This window comes from Coturnix japonica, chromosome 1 (genome assembly GCF_054131305.1).
Source record: "Coturnix japonica strain WE chromosome 1, WE-NBRP24, whole genome shotgun sequence".
Lineage (NCBI taxonomy): Eukaryota > Metazoa > Chordata > Aves > Galliformes > Phasianidae > Coturnix > Coturnix japonica.
Window position 1 is genome coordinate 165,801,429 of NC_140663.1, and position 15,648 is coordinate 165,817,076.

Sequence of the window (15,648 nt, forward strand, 5' to 3'; positions counted from 1 at the left end):
ACAATATTATTAGTAATAACTAATATTAAAATCATACAGTTAGACCTACTCAGCTCTTAAATTAGAATTGAAGATCCCTGCTGGGGAAGGAAAAAAAGTAAAAAAATAAAAAACTAAAAAAAATCAAGCTGTGAATACGTTCAGTCTAGTTCTTTTCAGTGCTGTGTTTCAGTCTTACCCAAACACCACTAACAGTGCAGTAGAAGGTTACAGAAGAGAACTCTGCATAACTGCAGAATGCTGCACTGTGCTGCAGCAAATTTCTACTGCAGCAGAAAAAGGTGATGCTACAGCAACATAAACTATCATTCCTATACATGAAGAGCGGTTATGGATGCCCCATCCCAGAAGGTATTCAAGGCCAGGCTGGATGTGGCTCTGGGCAGCCTGGTCTGGTGATTGGCAACCCTGCACATAGCAGAGGCATTGAAACTAGATGATGGAAAGTCTGTAAGAAACATACATTTCTATTACCTAAGTGTTCAGCCTTAAGTAGTGGAATAAATTGATAAAATGAGATTTATTTTAAAATAATTACATAAGTGTAACTTCACAGTTAGTAAAATAGATCACAGTGTTTATCTATTTTTAATATTCATCTTGAAAGACAAACAGTAACAGGTTTCAGAATAGACTTAAGATCAATGGATATATGAATGGTTTCCGAGGTTTGAAATAATCTCTCAGATAAGGAAAATAATAATTTCTATCAGTTGGTCTAAAGAAAGTGACTTCAAATTATGCATGTTTTAAGAAAACTACTTCCTCTAATCCTGAACTTGGAGGAGTAGACAGTACAGCTTTGCATAAGAAATAAGATGTCAGTAAAAATATAGACTGAGAAAGAATAATGTCTAGTAGAAGAAAAACATGTGGGATAGTAGATAAGCATTTATAAGAGAATACACCAAATATTTAGCACAGACTGTGAACCAACAGACACAAGTTATCAGATTTGGTATTTCTGCTGTTAGTGACTGGGGTGGTTGCAAGTTTTTTCTTGCTTCCTTATTCATTCAACACTTTTCTGCTTTGTCTTGCTACAGGGTATATGACCAGAAATAGAAAACAAACTCAACATGTGGAAGGCATTCCTATTATTTCACATTACGGATCATGGAATCACCTCTGGATCTAAAACTACCTAAATGTTAGAAATGGAATGGCCATTCCAATTTACTTAATTCTTATTAATTTCCTTATAACTTTCCCCTATAAAAGACAGAGTACTAGAGCTTTTCAGAAAATTAACAGGATTCTTGATATACAGACTGGGTCACTTCACAGCTCAAACATTAGTTTCACAATGCGATCAATTTTTATGTTACCTGACACAATTAATTCACCAGTGAAATAAATTGTTCTGATCACTAAAGATTTGTACTGCTTAACTGCACTTATAGAGTAACTGTGTGCTCTCAGACACACTTTCTTCAATAGAAAAGCGATGAAATCAAAAATTATAGAACAAAAAATGAATAGGGCAATTTAGAGCAAAATACTAGAGCTAAAATTACTGGGAAAAAAAAAAAAACAACAAGCGGTGGATAACTTTCTTTCAGCATCCTAATTTTCACTCAGGCTGAGGTAAAGTCACTTCTCCATCAAACTCTGCCAAGCCTAAAGGCTAAACAACTTAATGTTATAGAGGCAGATACAAAATAAGACCTCCAGGAGATCAATATTCTGCTGCATTAGGGTATGCTAGCAATGGGAATCAGCTGCTTGAATCCCCACTATTGTCATTTTGGGTCTCACTTCCTGCTGCTGCTACAAAAAAATGCATTCCCTTAGGTCCTATGTCATATCTGGGAGCTCCTAGTAGATGTCCTAAATAAAGATCACTTCATTTTCCATTCCTTGACTGAGAAGTTATGATGAGAACAAAAGAGACACTAAATATTTTCATGGTCTACAAAGGTTGGAAAGAGTAGATGTCCAAGAGTATTTGTTCAGCATTTCATTAATACCAGCCAGCAACATGGATGACCCGGCATATTCACCCAAGCTGGAGATCTACATTCTAAAACATACCTGAAAAATGTTTGATCATCACTGCCTATCATTCAGACACTAAGATAATTTGACTCTCACATTTTCACTACTATTCATATCTGGACTAGACTGAAATTAAATGATAGCTGACAGCTCATGAATATGATATAGAGACATCTTTATTTTACTGCTACAGCAATAGTAGAGATAGAAATGAAGACCTGAGAAGTCCCTGGGACGTACTTTTCACTATGCTTCTCTCCCCACACCTCCCCCGCGTCCCCTTAAAATTTCATATTTCTAATCAGATAGATAGACTTCTGACTACTGGCAGAACTCTTTATAAGTGCTGTCAGAAGAATCAAATCATTATCCATATTCTTTCTGCTCAACGATTGCCTTGGAACTTGCTGACTAAAACTAAAACCTTAACTGATGCTGAACAGCAGTTGGTTGTAGGAACTATGTCACTGACATGAACTAAATTAACAATATATATAAAACCAGTGAAATTCTTTATGTAAGTGAATGCTGAACTGAACATGAACTGAATTAAATCATTGTAAACTCCTTCAAGAATTTGTTCTTATATTTAAGTCTTAAACCATTTGCTTTGAAAATAAGCATCTGAAAACTGGTCAGACTATTTCAGTAATAATGCTAAAATCTTGGCTAAGCTGTAAACAAGGCTGCTTGACAAGGTGCTGGGTTACATACATCCATACACAGATCCTAAACATAAAATAGAGATAAATAGCTGGAAAGTATGTATCATATTCACAAGTCAGCAAACGTATTCTAGGAGGAAAAGCCTAAAAGTTCATTGAAATACTCCTATTTCATGTGTTTTCGATTAAATATATAAATATATAAATATATAAATATATAAATTATTTAAAAGTCCAAGATCAAATCAAAATCCACTTGATCATTTTTTTGACAGATCTAAAGTCATAATTTCTTTTCAGGTACTACACTCTATATGTGAGTTATAAAGCTCATGTATGGTTACATTTTTCTCTCTGAAGATTTAGGTCAACGCACTCACAATGAAGCTTAATAAACCCAAGGTTAAGCCAAAAACTGGCTTGTAAGTCAAAGATATATAAATAAAACATCTCTTTACTAACAAAGATGCCCCAGAAATGTAAAACTGCAGAAGTGTCAACCAAGAACTTAATTATCAAATACATTCTGTTCTGAAGCTCAGTATCTCCCAGAGATGTATCGTGGGTTTAAGCATAAACAAAGGATAGTGAAATATGCTGGAATGGAGCAATCTCATTGACAAGAAAATGTCTGAACGATATGTTTTTTTCTGTGTGTTCTTTTTTTTTTTTTTTAAAAATCACTTTATGATAAAAAACATATTTATTATAAATATATAAGAAGCATAAAATCCATATCATAACCATAAAACAACTTTATAAAGGTAAGTATTTATGCCTTGCAGACTGCTTGAAGTCAAAATGAAAGGATTTTTCCATCATGACAAAAGAGTTTCTACAGAGTCGTCTTTGATGTATTCATATGTAGGCTCATAATGTCTGTATAATAATACAGATGTACAATAAATAAGCAAACAATTTTATCTGAAATAAATACTTAAAAATGTTTCACTATTGATAGTTCCATAAATTTTAATCTATATACGAGATACCTATAGGGTTTATTTTGGAAGTTTCTTTTATGTTATAAAATTGTAGTGGTTACTATAAAAAAATATTCTACAGAAAAGAGTCAACACAGTCAAAAAATGCTTCTGTTTAGCCCGAAAAATGGAAATTCACATGTATTGAAATGAATATTGAAAGATGACTGGATTCTACAGCTTATATTAGTGACAGAAAATATCCACAAGTAAATGAAAGATATATTTTTACCTGGGAACTGATCATACGTTGTGATGAACGAGCAATATTAGCAGGTAGACCAAAAAAGTCAGGTTTATCATCTTCTGGAAGGCTTTCAATAATATGCCGATAATCCTACATTTAAAGAAAACACACAGTACACATAACTGAGAAAACATTTGTTAAGTACACAAGAATTTAATTAAGTGCACTGTATGACAATGATTAAAATATATATGGTATATATATAGTACAGGCTATCTTAGTAATTTCATATGTATTTTTTTTCTTTTTATTTAGTAAAAATGTTTTCTTAATGTTTCCACTCTAAAAGAACAAAGAACAATTAAAAGCATGATCACAGCACTATAAAGCAGAAAAAAGATTTCAGCATTTTTAATGTTAATACTAGACAGCAAACAGATTTATATAGTAGAGAACACACTTTTATATAAAGCTCTATGAAGATTTTATTATTGCTCATAAAAAGTGAAATAATTAAGATAAAAATAGGTTTGCATGATCACTGGGGATGAAGAATAGTGTCTGCAGTGGTTCTACACTCATAATCACTAGAGACACTTCTCATACAAAACAGAAAGAGGCCTTGTAGACAAAGGTAGACTAATGATGGCAGATGTCTCTCACTGTGACCCTGAAGGCAAAAAAATATTTGGTGTTTAAAGTCTGCCTATATCCCACTGCTTTGTATCATCTGCATTTGTACTGGATACTGAGCGCATCCAAACATATGCTCTTCTTTATCACTGCAAGTAATTTTAGTGAGTGCTTGCAGCATCAATTCTAACGTGTGTGTGATTTACTAGGACATGAATTCGCAGTTTAGAGATAACAATGGAGGTAGATCTATCCACTGAACACCCAGGAACCACTATTTAGTAAGATATATGATTCCAATTATCTGAAGTAATCAAACTCAGCCTTATTATTATTATTCTATTAATCAAAGCTACTTAGAGAAAATTATTTAACATATTTAAATACATTAAGATAGTTAAGATAGTTAAGTATACAACTCTTACACAAATTATAATATAAAAATTTAGAACTATTAGCTGCAGTAAAGGTAAAAAGAAACATTCATCTGTTTGATCATATTACCTACCAAAACAGAGACCAGCCCTATTTACTTCTTTGCTCTCTACGATATTAAATCAGCACTTCCATAGAAGATATAGCATTTAAAATAAACAAATAAAAAACCCTCAAAATCTAAGCAGTCAGAATCCAGGAAGAGAATGTCAAACAATAGTAATTTATTTTAACCAGAATAAGGCTGTTTATACCAAATCATACTATATATTGGTCCAGTATGGAGTTCAACATTAAAATGCAAAGGAATCTTAAAACAATAACATCAGTAAGTGAAAGGACAGAGAGATATCAGCTCTTCAGAATCTATTGAATTCCCTTTTATTTGCCCTCCTGATTCCTAAATGAGAATTAGAATTTATTTTTATCTCCAAATAAAATGTCATACAGCCTCCTCAGCATGGTAACAAATTATGTGAGAGCCCTGGCAAATTTTCAAAATTAGGAGATATATCTACATTCTGTTATTATATTAATATACTAAATAATGTAAAAATTTATTAAAGTTCTTGTCATAAGACAACACAATTTCTTTTATTCAGTTCTTCATAGCTTTGCACCATAGTCCACCCAAATATCTTAAGAAAATGAGACAGAAAATTTCTGACAACTTAGGAATCACCTGTCCCATGCAACAGAAAGATATCTTTACACTGTATCTCTGGATTTCTTTGTGGATATAACTATCCTTCCAAATAATGTACTTCAGTTTATGTATCATATAACTGAAGATGTATACTTACCAAAATACTGCAAGAATTTGGTAAAGAGATTGAATGCAGGAAACTGGTCATCTTCCTGCCTCTAGCATTTAAACTGCCAATGACATTTGAATTGAAAAGCTGCTCCAAGTAGGACCTAAGAACCTTCATATCAAAGTAATTATCGATGCGGCCTCCATAAATTGCGCTTTCAAACAAGCCATGCACAAATTCCCACTGAAAATCTTTGGAACCTATAAATATATCAGTATTAGTTTTCTATCAATTACCACTGCATTATAAGCATTTCTTCCAATCACCACAGTTCTTAAGTGGAAAATTACAAAACAATCTAATAATTCATTTCTGATCATTTCTCACAGTCTCATTGGACACATAAAATAAACTGATTGAACCAAAATCACATCATGCACTGAACACTTTACTGGAAACAGCCGCTTCCAAACAGAAAAGGTTTAAGATGGGTACTTTGTAAAGAATTATAAATAGCACATCACACAGTACTTAAGATTAAGCATGTTACAGTTGTGCTTCCTGATCAAGTTGCTTTTCAAATTACATTTTTCTGGCTTAGCAATATTCTTTAATTTGAATTAACTTATATTATCGCCTTTCCATAACAGCTGACCTAAATAACTATACTGATACACTGTAGCTTTCTAGTGCAAGTAAAAGCTTGATCAAAAAGTAATTCTTAAAAGTCCACCATTAGTTTAGTAGTGATTAGCATACTACATGTAATTGAACATTCCCTCATAAGAAGTGGTATCTTCACAGCAACAGGTATAAATAGGTTAATAATTTTAACAGACAGGTAATGGCTCAAGCTCTCTGTGTCACTGTATGTTTCAAGTCTGTCTAACTAAGGTCCGGTTCTGGAAGCATTAAATCTCATTTAAGTCAAAGATCATAAATAGTTTCTAAACATCAGTTCCTAACTTTACCTTGAAATTATATAAAATGCAAATAATTGTATATTTTTTTTCTATCAAGTATGATTAAGAAAGTACTAAGCTACACAACAGAACAGTGGAGTGTGTTACATCTTTACAATGCCCAGAGAGGCATTCCCTGAGACAGCGAAGTCCAGGCTGAATGGAGCACTGAGCAACCTGGGCTAGCTATAGGTTCATTGCAGGTTGGTTGGATTAGATGACTTTTTAAGGTCCCTTACAACTCAGACAACTCTATGACTAAGAATTTTATAACAAAAGAGCACATGCTCCATTAACTCATTCAACAAATGGAAGAGTTCATACTGGGAAGGGATGGAGGCAGATGATTGCATCTTCCAGGTATACTTCTCATATTTCCTCTTAACTTGGGAAGTAAAGCAGAATAGTTTTGGCAGTCATGTGTTTATATTTGTGAAAAGGGTCCACAACTGTTCCAATGAAGATTCAAATGTAAAATTTCAATATGTACAAAGGATACTTTAAGCAGAGTGACCCCACTGCAAACAATCATGCAAAATAACCGATCTATAAAAATTACTGTGAAAGGTTTTAATACAATAAAAAAAAAAATAAAAAATCTAAATGATAAATCTTAAGAAGGGTTAAGCTACAGAAATAAAGAGCTTGCCTCCAGAAGTGACTTACCCTCAAAGAGTCTGTCAATAATGTCAAAACCAGCACGGAGATCAGATAAAGAAAATTCATAGAACTTGGTCCAACCCTGATATTTTAAAAGAAATGCCAAGAACTCAATTAGTCATAAGATTTTAATAAATAGGTTTGATCACCCAAATACAGCCTACTTTTGACTTAATATCATCTTACTCCTTATTTCATGTCGCTTCTCCACTGTCAGAAAAAATATAAAAACTATTACTGCTACTATTTCAGCAGAATGCTGACAAAACATGCATATTTTGATCACTGTCATTTCTTATTTCCATTCTGTTCTTGGTGGTATTATTCTTAGCACAGCATGAAAGCATACTGTGCAGGTCTCAGAAGTCTTTCAATGTAAATAGGGAAGTTCAAATAAATATTGGTACACCATAACGGAAATCCAGACCTCAGTCTCCCAGTGACAGACTTATTATGGCTGTATCTTTGCATATGGATGAAATCTTAATAACAAGTGCATGTGAGATGAGATATTTTCAGATTAAGACTGCAGCTGCTCCACAATCAAGGTATCAGTCACCTTGAAGTTCATAAACTGGCAAAATGCTGCAGTCTCTCAGTAGTTTTAATATGCCTGTTTTGACAGATCTGCATATAGACTGAAGAGCTTATTGGCTGGGATTAACTGCAGTTCAGCAATATCAGGATCATATAATCACCACTAACTCCATGTGAGATAAACAGAGTTATAGTAGAAATAAGGAGGTCCTCGGCCTGTTGGAAAATTATTGGCAAATTAACAGTAATTTGAACAAAGGCAAATGAGAGATCATACACTTAATTTGTATTTCAATGATTTTCAACTATTTTTCTTCCTGAACAGCATATTCAAAGTTTGTTCCAGCCAAAGCCAGACAATTCTGTAATTCATAAAGTCAAAACCAACAAAAGAAGTCTTAAACATTCCAGGCTCTGTCAAAAGAAATCTCTTGGATGACAGTTCAATTTCATCACAAGTCTAATTAAAATACACCAGACACAGAATAGTTTCTTGCATCTGTTTTCTTTTTCCTGCTTAGCTTGAGCATCCATAGCCAGAAAAAAACATTTTCTTTAAACAAAAACTTATCTATGAAAAAAACGTGTTACATTCTCTGAAAAACATTATAATCCTCTCAAGAAACAAGTAAATTCCCTTGTTCTTCCTTCTCTCTGAATAGGATTGCTGTGCAGAAAGAATAGTAAATATTGCACCCTCCTTTTTACTGAAGTGCTTCTTTATGATTTCCACACAGTCCTAAATAGGACTTTTTCCCTATCCTAAATAAAAAAGGATTCAAAGGATATTATTCTCCAGGGGACCTCACTCCTGCATCATTAGCAGACATCACACAGTACCTCCACACAGACACAGTCAATTTTCAGGGATACAAGAATTTAGGCTACCAAGATTTTATTTTTAAATTAATTCAAAGAAAGTTATAAGGGTATGCCTACCAGAAGTATCAACATTTTTCTCATCTCTGAATGTGATCTAATATATATCTGATGAAAAACAATTTAAGTATAACAGCTAAGAATAAATGGAGACAAATTCTTAAAAGTCAGCAAAAAAGAATTACCTGAGGTATATAATTCCTTCTTTCTTGGCATACAGCATGAAACCATGCTAAACAAAAAAGAGAGTGGGCTCTAGACAAATTTCCCTTTTTATTAATTTGTTCAGGTGTCCAAGATTCATAGGTTCTAAGGAGGTTCTTTTTGAGGCCTGGAGGTGCCTGCATAGGAGAAAAACATCACTTTGTGGTAAAGAACTAATACACTGAAGTTCTATTTTCTTCAGTTCCAGGTCATCACATAATTTATAGTTTATAAGTAGTAATTAAGCAAATAATATTTAACATGCAAAAAATGTGCCTAACTTATTCTTAGAATCAATTGTTAGGAGGACTGAACTACAGGAAAACAAGTCAGTAAAATGAATATTAATTGATCAATAAGTAAATATAATTTTATTTATTTATTTATTTATTTTTATTTTTTCCCCCATGTACAAGAGCATCTCCTGTTCTTAGCTCAACTACCAATTACTATTTCTGTAATCTGAGCCATCTGGCCTTATGCCATGGCAGCCTTCTTAGCTGGTGTAGGGCAAATGCATATGATAAAACATCAGTCCTCTGACTTATTAAGTAGTGTTAACAACTAGTAAAAATAGCAATAGGTAACCTGTATATAATAATGAAGATTACAATATTTAAAAGTCAAAACAACTAATTAGATATCCAGACATTTCACGATGCAATACAAATGTCACATAAAGTTCTAAAGATATTGATATAATTTTTTCATTTCTCAAAGATTTTTTAAAATTCTGTTTGCTAATAAGATTACTGTAAATAAAACAAGACTTGTAAAAGTCTTAAAATAGTTGCATATATTATGGCAAAAAGTTACAAAATATTATAATCATTTATTTTATTTTAAATAACGATCTACATCTTGATCTTGAAAGTCAGCATCAGGTCAGCAATTGGTCAAAGCACCTCAGTCTAGCTGTAGGCAAAATCTCCATAGTCAGCAACCAATAAAGAGTCATCTACTGACGATCAGACCTCTTTCCAAAAATCTGATAGTCCCAGTTATTAATTAGGTTTAACTATCTTGAAAGCAAAACTCTAAATTTTTAGTAAACACCTTTAACTATATTTTCTACTGAGAGATTTCAATATATGTAATGTTATGTGGTCAAAAAGGAAAATAAAGAAGAGTCTGATACTGCTCTGCAGAAGAGGACTTTCATCAAGATAGCAGAAATTCAACCATGTCCCAGGATCCATGTAGGACTTTGTTTTTATGAAACACTGATTAAATTCATAAAAGAATTTGAATTACTTTGCTAATGAGACTTTCAACAGGAAAATTAAAAAAAATCAAAAAAATTTAAAAAAATGAAGGAAATCTTAAATCTTGCATTTATATTTCACATCTGATTGAAACGTAAATCAAAACAGTTATTTAAATATTCCACATTATCCACACATTAGTCTATCTAAATAAATAGTTGACTAAATGTCAAAATTTATTCTTTTAAAACACTCAGCTTTCAAAACAAATCTTACTTCACAGGTTATTTTCAGACTTGACTGAAGCAAAATTGGAGTAAATTTCGGATGAACTTCAGTAGTAAGCCAAAGGCGAAAGTTTGGTTTAGGCTGTAGTGTATTCAGTTCCTGCCAAAGAGATGTTACACATTGAGGTACATTTTGCATTTTGTTTTTTATTTAATACACTGAACAGTATTTACAAAATCATACCATGAATTGAAAACCTATGCCTGTCTAAATTTTTTTTGTCATTTTTTTATAAGGAAGTTTTTCAAAATACATGTTGTTTCTGTACTTTCTTTATGCCTCTTGTGCTCAGCTCCATCCTGAATGTGTCAAAATATTTACAGCTCTCTCCCATATTCTAAACTATTGCATAACAGTATACAGCATCTCTTTACTTTTCTGAAGTAAAAAACAAGAGAAGGCAGGATCTCAAAAGGAGAAAGCTTGGACCATGAGTTGTGTATCAACAACAGAACTCAATGAATTTCAGCACCTGCACATCTATGTCAATCTCTGGTTTCTTTTTATTGTTTCTGTTTTATTATTATTATTATTATTATTTTTTATGTGTTACATGCTTCCTTCCTGTATCATGATTCAGAGAAAACTCTGAATAGAAAAACAGACTTTTAAGAAAATATTGTTAAATGCTTTTTCAAAAACAAAGATTTCACAAAACAACATGTAATTACTGATGTATCAAAGCATACATTTTCATATGTTTTATGTTTGAAGTTGGCAAGGCTGATTTACTATTGCCTTGAGAACAACTGCAACTAGCTGTTCTACATATGAGATTTGAGAAACCCATACCTCAAGAAACTCTTGCAGCTTTCCTTAAAATCCATTAATTTTTATAATTTCTAAAACTTAATAATAAGAAATTTCTGATACATATCCACATGCACTTACAAGGTTTGATGTTTTATTGTTATAGTTAGTTAGAAGCTTACAAACAGTTCACTACCATGTTCAAAGCTAGATGAAATATATCAGTGTTATCTTGCTTTGTCTTTCTATTTTTTTAAAACACATTATAGGAACCTTAAAGGTATATCTATGCAATATGGTCCTTATGACAGAAATAGACTCCAAGCTTATGTGTGTGGAACATGCTTCTTGAACTATTCTAAGAAACAGAATCACAGAATCACAGAATCACCAAGGCTGGAAAAAACCTACAAGATCATCCAGTCCAACCATTCACCTATTACCAATAGCTCCCACTAAACCATGTCCCTCAGTATAACATCCATTCATTCCTTGAATACCCCCAGGGTCGATGACTCCACCACCTCCCTGGGCAGTGCATTCCAGTGCCTGACCACCCTTTCCGAGAAGTAATATTTCCTAATGTCCAGCTTGAATCTCACCTGCCGCAGCTTGAAACCATTCCCTCTAGTCCTATCACTAATGACACGAGAGAAAAGGCCGACCCCCAGCTTACTACAGCCTCCCTTCAGGTAGTTATAGAGAGCAATAAGGTCTCCTCTGAGCCTCCTCCAGGCTGAACATTCCCAGCTCCTTCAGCCTCTCCCGATACAGCCTGTGCTCCAGGCCCCTCACCAGCTTTGTTGCCCTCCTTTGAACACGTTCCAGGGCCAAAGTGTCTTTCTTGCAGTGAGGGGCCCAACTGAAGTAACTGTTGATAAGAATTTCTTCTCTTTGTTCCAAGTTAGCTTGTTTTATGGATACCATAGTGATATACAAGTGAAGTTGTTTTGATTTACCTAGCAAGTCAATTATTTCAGACATGGTATGTTTCTTTCAAAGTAGTCATTCTAATTTCAAATTAGCATAAAACTTTTAGTGACTGAAACACAAGCTATCCTTACAAATAACAATAACTAACAACACAGTTGCAGAACCAAAAAAATAAATAAAAATTAAACTCTTATTTTAAAATGTTGTTATTTAAAGAAAAAGAAAAAAAAAAAAAAGCATTCTGGCATTGATAGTTCAGCAAACGTGCACAGTATCCCATAATGTATGGGAAATTCTAACAGCAGCATTTGCTCAGTCATAGTGGCAGAAATACTCGACACTGTATGAAAATCAAAGCAACTACACAAAGGAAAAGATTGCTTAGATGTGAAGGTCTTCATAGTCTCCCCAGGGAGGTGATTGAGTCACCATCCCTGGATGTGTTTAAGAGCCGTTTGGATGCATTACTCATAGATATGATTTAGCAGAGTGTTGTTAGAGTTAGGGAATTATGGTTAGGCTGTGGTTGGACTTGATGATCTTTGAGGGCTTTTCCAACCTGAGTAATTCTATGATCCTATGATCTTATTCATGACACAGAAATCTGTCAAGGCTTATTTTTCAACTGTCAGAATTTAAAGCATCACCGTTTAAACGCATGATGCTTCAGAACTGCCTGTTAAGTTTCGAACACACAGAGTGTTGGACTAATTACTCTCACCTTTTCCAATACAGGAAGCCAAGGTATGACGAGATGCAGGTTCTTTAAACACAGCCATTCTCCATTGCGTGCACATTCTTTCAATGTCTGAATAGCTAGGTCAGCCTGACCTTGGCCCATTGCAATCTGAAAAGCAAACCAACTCTTTGAATCAGGAATTCATCACGCCCCATTTAAATACAAAATTGGAAAAAATCATGAAAATAACATTTTTCTTTGCAACAGATGTAACCTGAACATCTTAAGAAATAACACCCAGAGTCTTTTCATACTAAAACCAAAAAAACCATACAATACTTGGTGTAGTGATGGTGATCCCTGGGAACCCAGGAGTAATTAAATATCAGTGACTGAGCTATATTACTGTAGAACTGCTGATACAATAAAAATAAAAGCTAAATGGGAATTTCTTTTGAGCTAGGAGTGGTTCCCTTGAAGAGAAACAATTAATTTCATATTGATGGGAGTGAAAAACTAAGATTTTTCTATTTTCAGCTGGGAGATACGAATAACTTAAGAAGACTTCTTTTTAGGGTATCAGATTATAACCAAAATAAATGTGGAAATCAAATTGAGAGACAGAGACAAAACTGAATGTACAGAGAAATCAGTGAAAACTGGAAATAAGGAAAGTAGCACAATTACTACAACTGATGTTGGACTAACCATCCATTCACCACAGCTCAACCCTGGAACCTACTTGAAAATGTTACATAAAAATCCTGTACCAAATAGGCTAAAATGAAAGTGGTTTTAAGGGCTACGATAATTCTTGAATTTACATTAATACTATAAGAAAACAGGATCATTATGACTAATACAACTTCACCAAATATCTCTCAATAAGAAATACATAATGTCCTCTTATGTTAAAATTCCATTGAACCAAAGTAGTTTGGGGCCCTAGCTTTATATGATGACACAAGTACACCCTCTGCCTAAACAAAAGTATATCTTGAAATAACGTGAAATAGCCTCCAGATAACTGAAAAAGAATGAAGTCATCAGAAAATCTAAGTATAACGCACAAACATAGTGATCTGTTCTTTATTCCTGAAGAGATATGATTTCACAGAGAAGTTATTTTGTGGTCTGTTCAAAAAGCATAGAAATTTCAGAATAAAATTAACACCAAAATATTCTCATTAGTGGGAATTTTCAGATGAATTACCTTCAAGTACTGCCCTTTAATCAAATACCATACCATGTTACATTTCATATGTCCAAAATGTAAAGGATTCTGAGAGATAAAAAGTTATATGGCAGATTAAGATATTTATATTCTTAAATGTTTGAACAAAGTCCAGTTTACACTGGGTTTTGTTTCATACTTTCATTACTCCACCCTAAAAGCAGTAATACTTATAACTGTCAGTTCTAGTTTTTACTAGTGTAATGTAGTAAAAAATATGTAAAATTGTACATAATAAATGTTGGGTTTTAATAATTATGCTCATCTAAGGCTGACCTGATGATAGCACTCAGTATTTCCTTCAACACTGGCGAGTTCTTGCAATTCTTGAGAAGGGTCAGCACCAGGAGAAATAATTATCAATATGGGCTCAGTTTCCAGAGTCTCTTTATACAGACGTTTCAGATTCAGAGGTGATGGAGACAATTCTTTTATTCCTGTAATTAGAAACATTATGGAAATAAAGTGACTACATAGAATGAAGTGCTCTTCAGAAGATTTTTCCTATTATTCAAATAAAATCAACAATCAAACTGGTGGGATAAAGTAAGATTTCTTCAAAGCATTAAAACTGATACTGTTTTTGCTCTTGTTTTAATTTGGCCTGATTCATAGAAAAAGCCATTTTTGGTATACAAATCAGCACAATAAATGGATAATGAAAAACTTTAACTGCAGTTCAACACGGCAGTATGCATTATTATTGATCCTGGCATACTATGCGTCAGCAGACAAAAAAATTCTGTCAGTAATATATTATATAAGTAAAGTATAGTACAACTGTCACGTGCACGTGTGCATGTGACAATTCAAATGTCGGGATCTGAGTTAGGAAAACATAAAAACCAAAAACTTCAAAATATATCACACCTAAACCTTTAAGTTGAGGAACTGTGAAACTTGCAATACAAATGAATTAAATAAACAAACTTCTGCAATATGTCCTCATTTAAGAAACTTTGACGCATTTTCAGAAAACACTGTTTCAGTGCAGATTTGTGATGTTTTCATATCTTTTCCTGACATATCATTTGTCATTGCTGAAAACAGAAAGATGCTAGGCAAACATCTCTTTTTCACTTGTTCAGTCATTCTTATGCTCCTATTCATAAGACTGCTTAGCTCCTACTGACAGATGTGTAAAATAAAACAGTCAAAATAAACCAAAGTCTTATGGCAATGTTGTTGCTCTTCAGCAGTGCAAACAGATGCACACAGGTTCCTGAGAAGCTACACTGTCTGGCTTTGATATTTTAAATAATTTAAATGATGTTAACTGGCAACTACATCTTGGCCTCCCATTAACAGAGAAATACAATAAAAAGCTATAATAAAATAAAATCTATTGGACAACAGATTGGAATATGTTCATGTGCAACTTCAGTTATTATAGTAATACATTTGATAATGTTAACTATACTAAGTTGAAAGAAAAGCCATTCCAAATGAGTAACTGCTTAGCCAAATATATTACAGTACTCGTGAGATGCATCACTTAAGAAAATAAATACAGTGCAAGTATTATTAGCAGTTTGGATTTTAGAAAGCTGAGCACAGTTTTTTGAGAAAGTGCAGTGTTCAAGAATCCCTTCAAAGAATATGTCAGGATTTTAAAATCACTGCTTCATAAGACAGGAAAAGCACTTTGAAATAATACTTTA

General features: G+C 33.3%; 1 protein-coding gene across 3 annotated transcripts in view; it reads right to left on the bottom strand.

The window, feature by feature from the left end:
* DYNC2H1 (dynein cytoplasmic 2 heavy chain 1) overlaps positions 1 to 15,648 on the bottom strand; it is a 120,275-nt gene that overhangs the window by 35,111 nt on the left and 69,516 nt on the right. For all 3 annotated transcript variants that reach the window (XM_085556079.1, XM_015852271.3, XM_015852270.3), the window contains 7 exons: positions 14,264 to 14,424; positions 12,796 to 12,921; positions 10,380 to 10,490; positions 8,880 to 9,035; positions 7,285 to 7,360; positions 5,705 to 5,916; positions 3,879 to 3,983 (listed from right to left, as the gene is read on the bottom strand). In XM_085556079.1, coding sequence (XP_085412205.1) covers positions 3,879 to 3,983; positions 5,705 to 5,916; positions 7,285 to 7,360; positions 8,880 to 9,035; positions 10,380 to 10,490; positions 12,796 to 12,921; positions 14,264 to 14,424 — 947 coding nt within the window. The remainder of the gene's footprint in view (positions 1 to 3,878; positions 3,984 to 5,704; positions 5,917 to 7,284; positions 7,361 to 8,879; positions 9,036 to 10,379; positions 10,491 to 12,795; positions 12,922 to 14,263; positions 14,425 to 15,648) is intronic.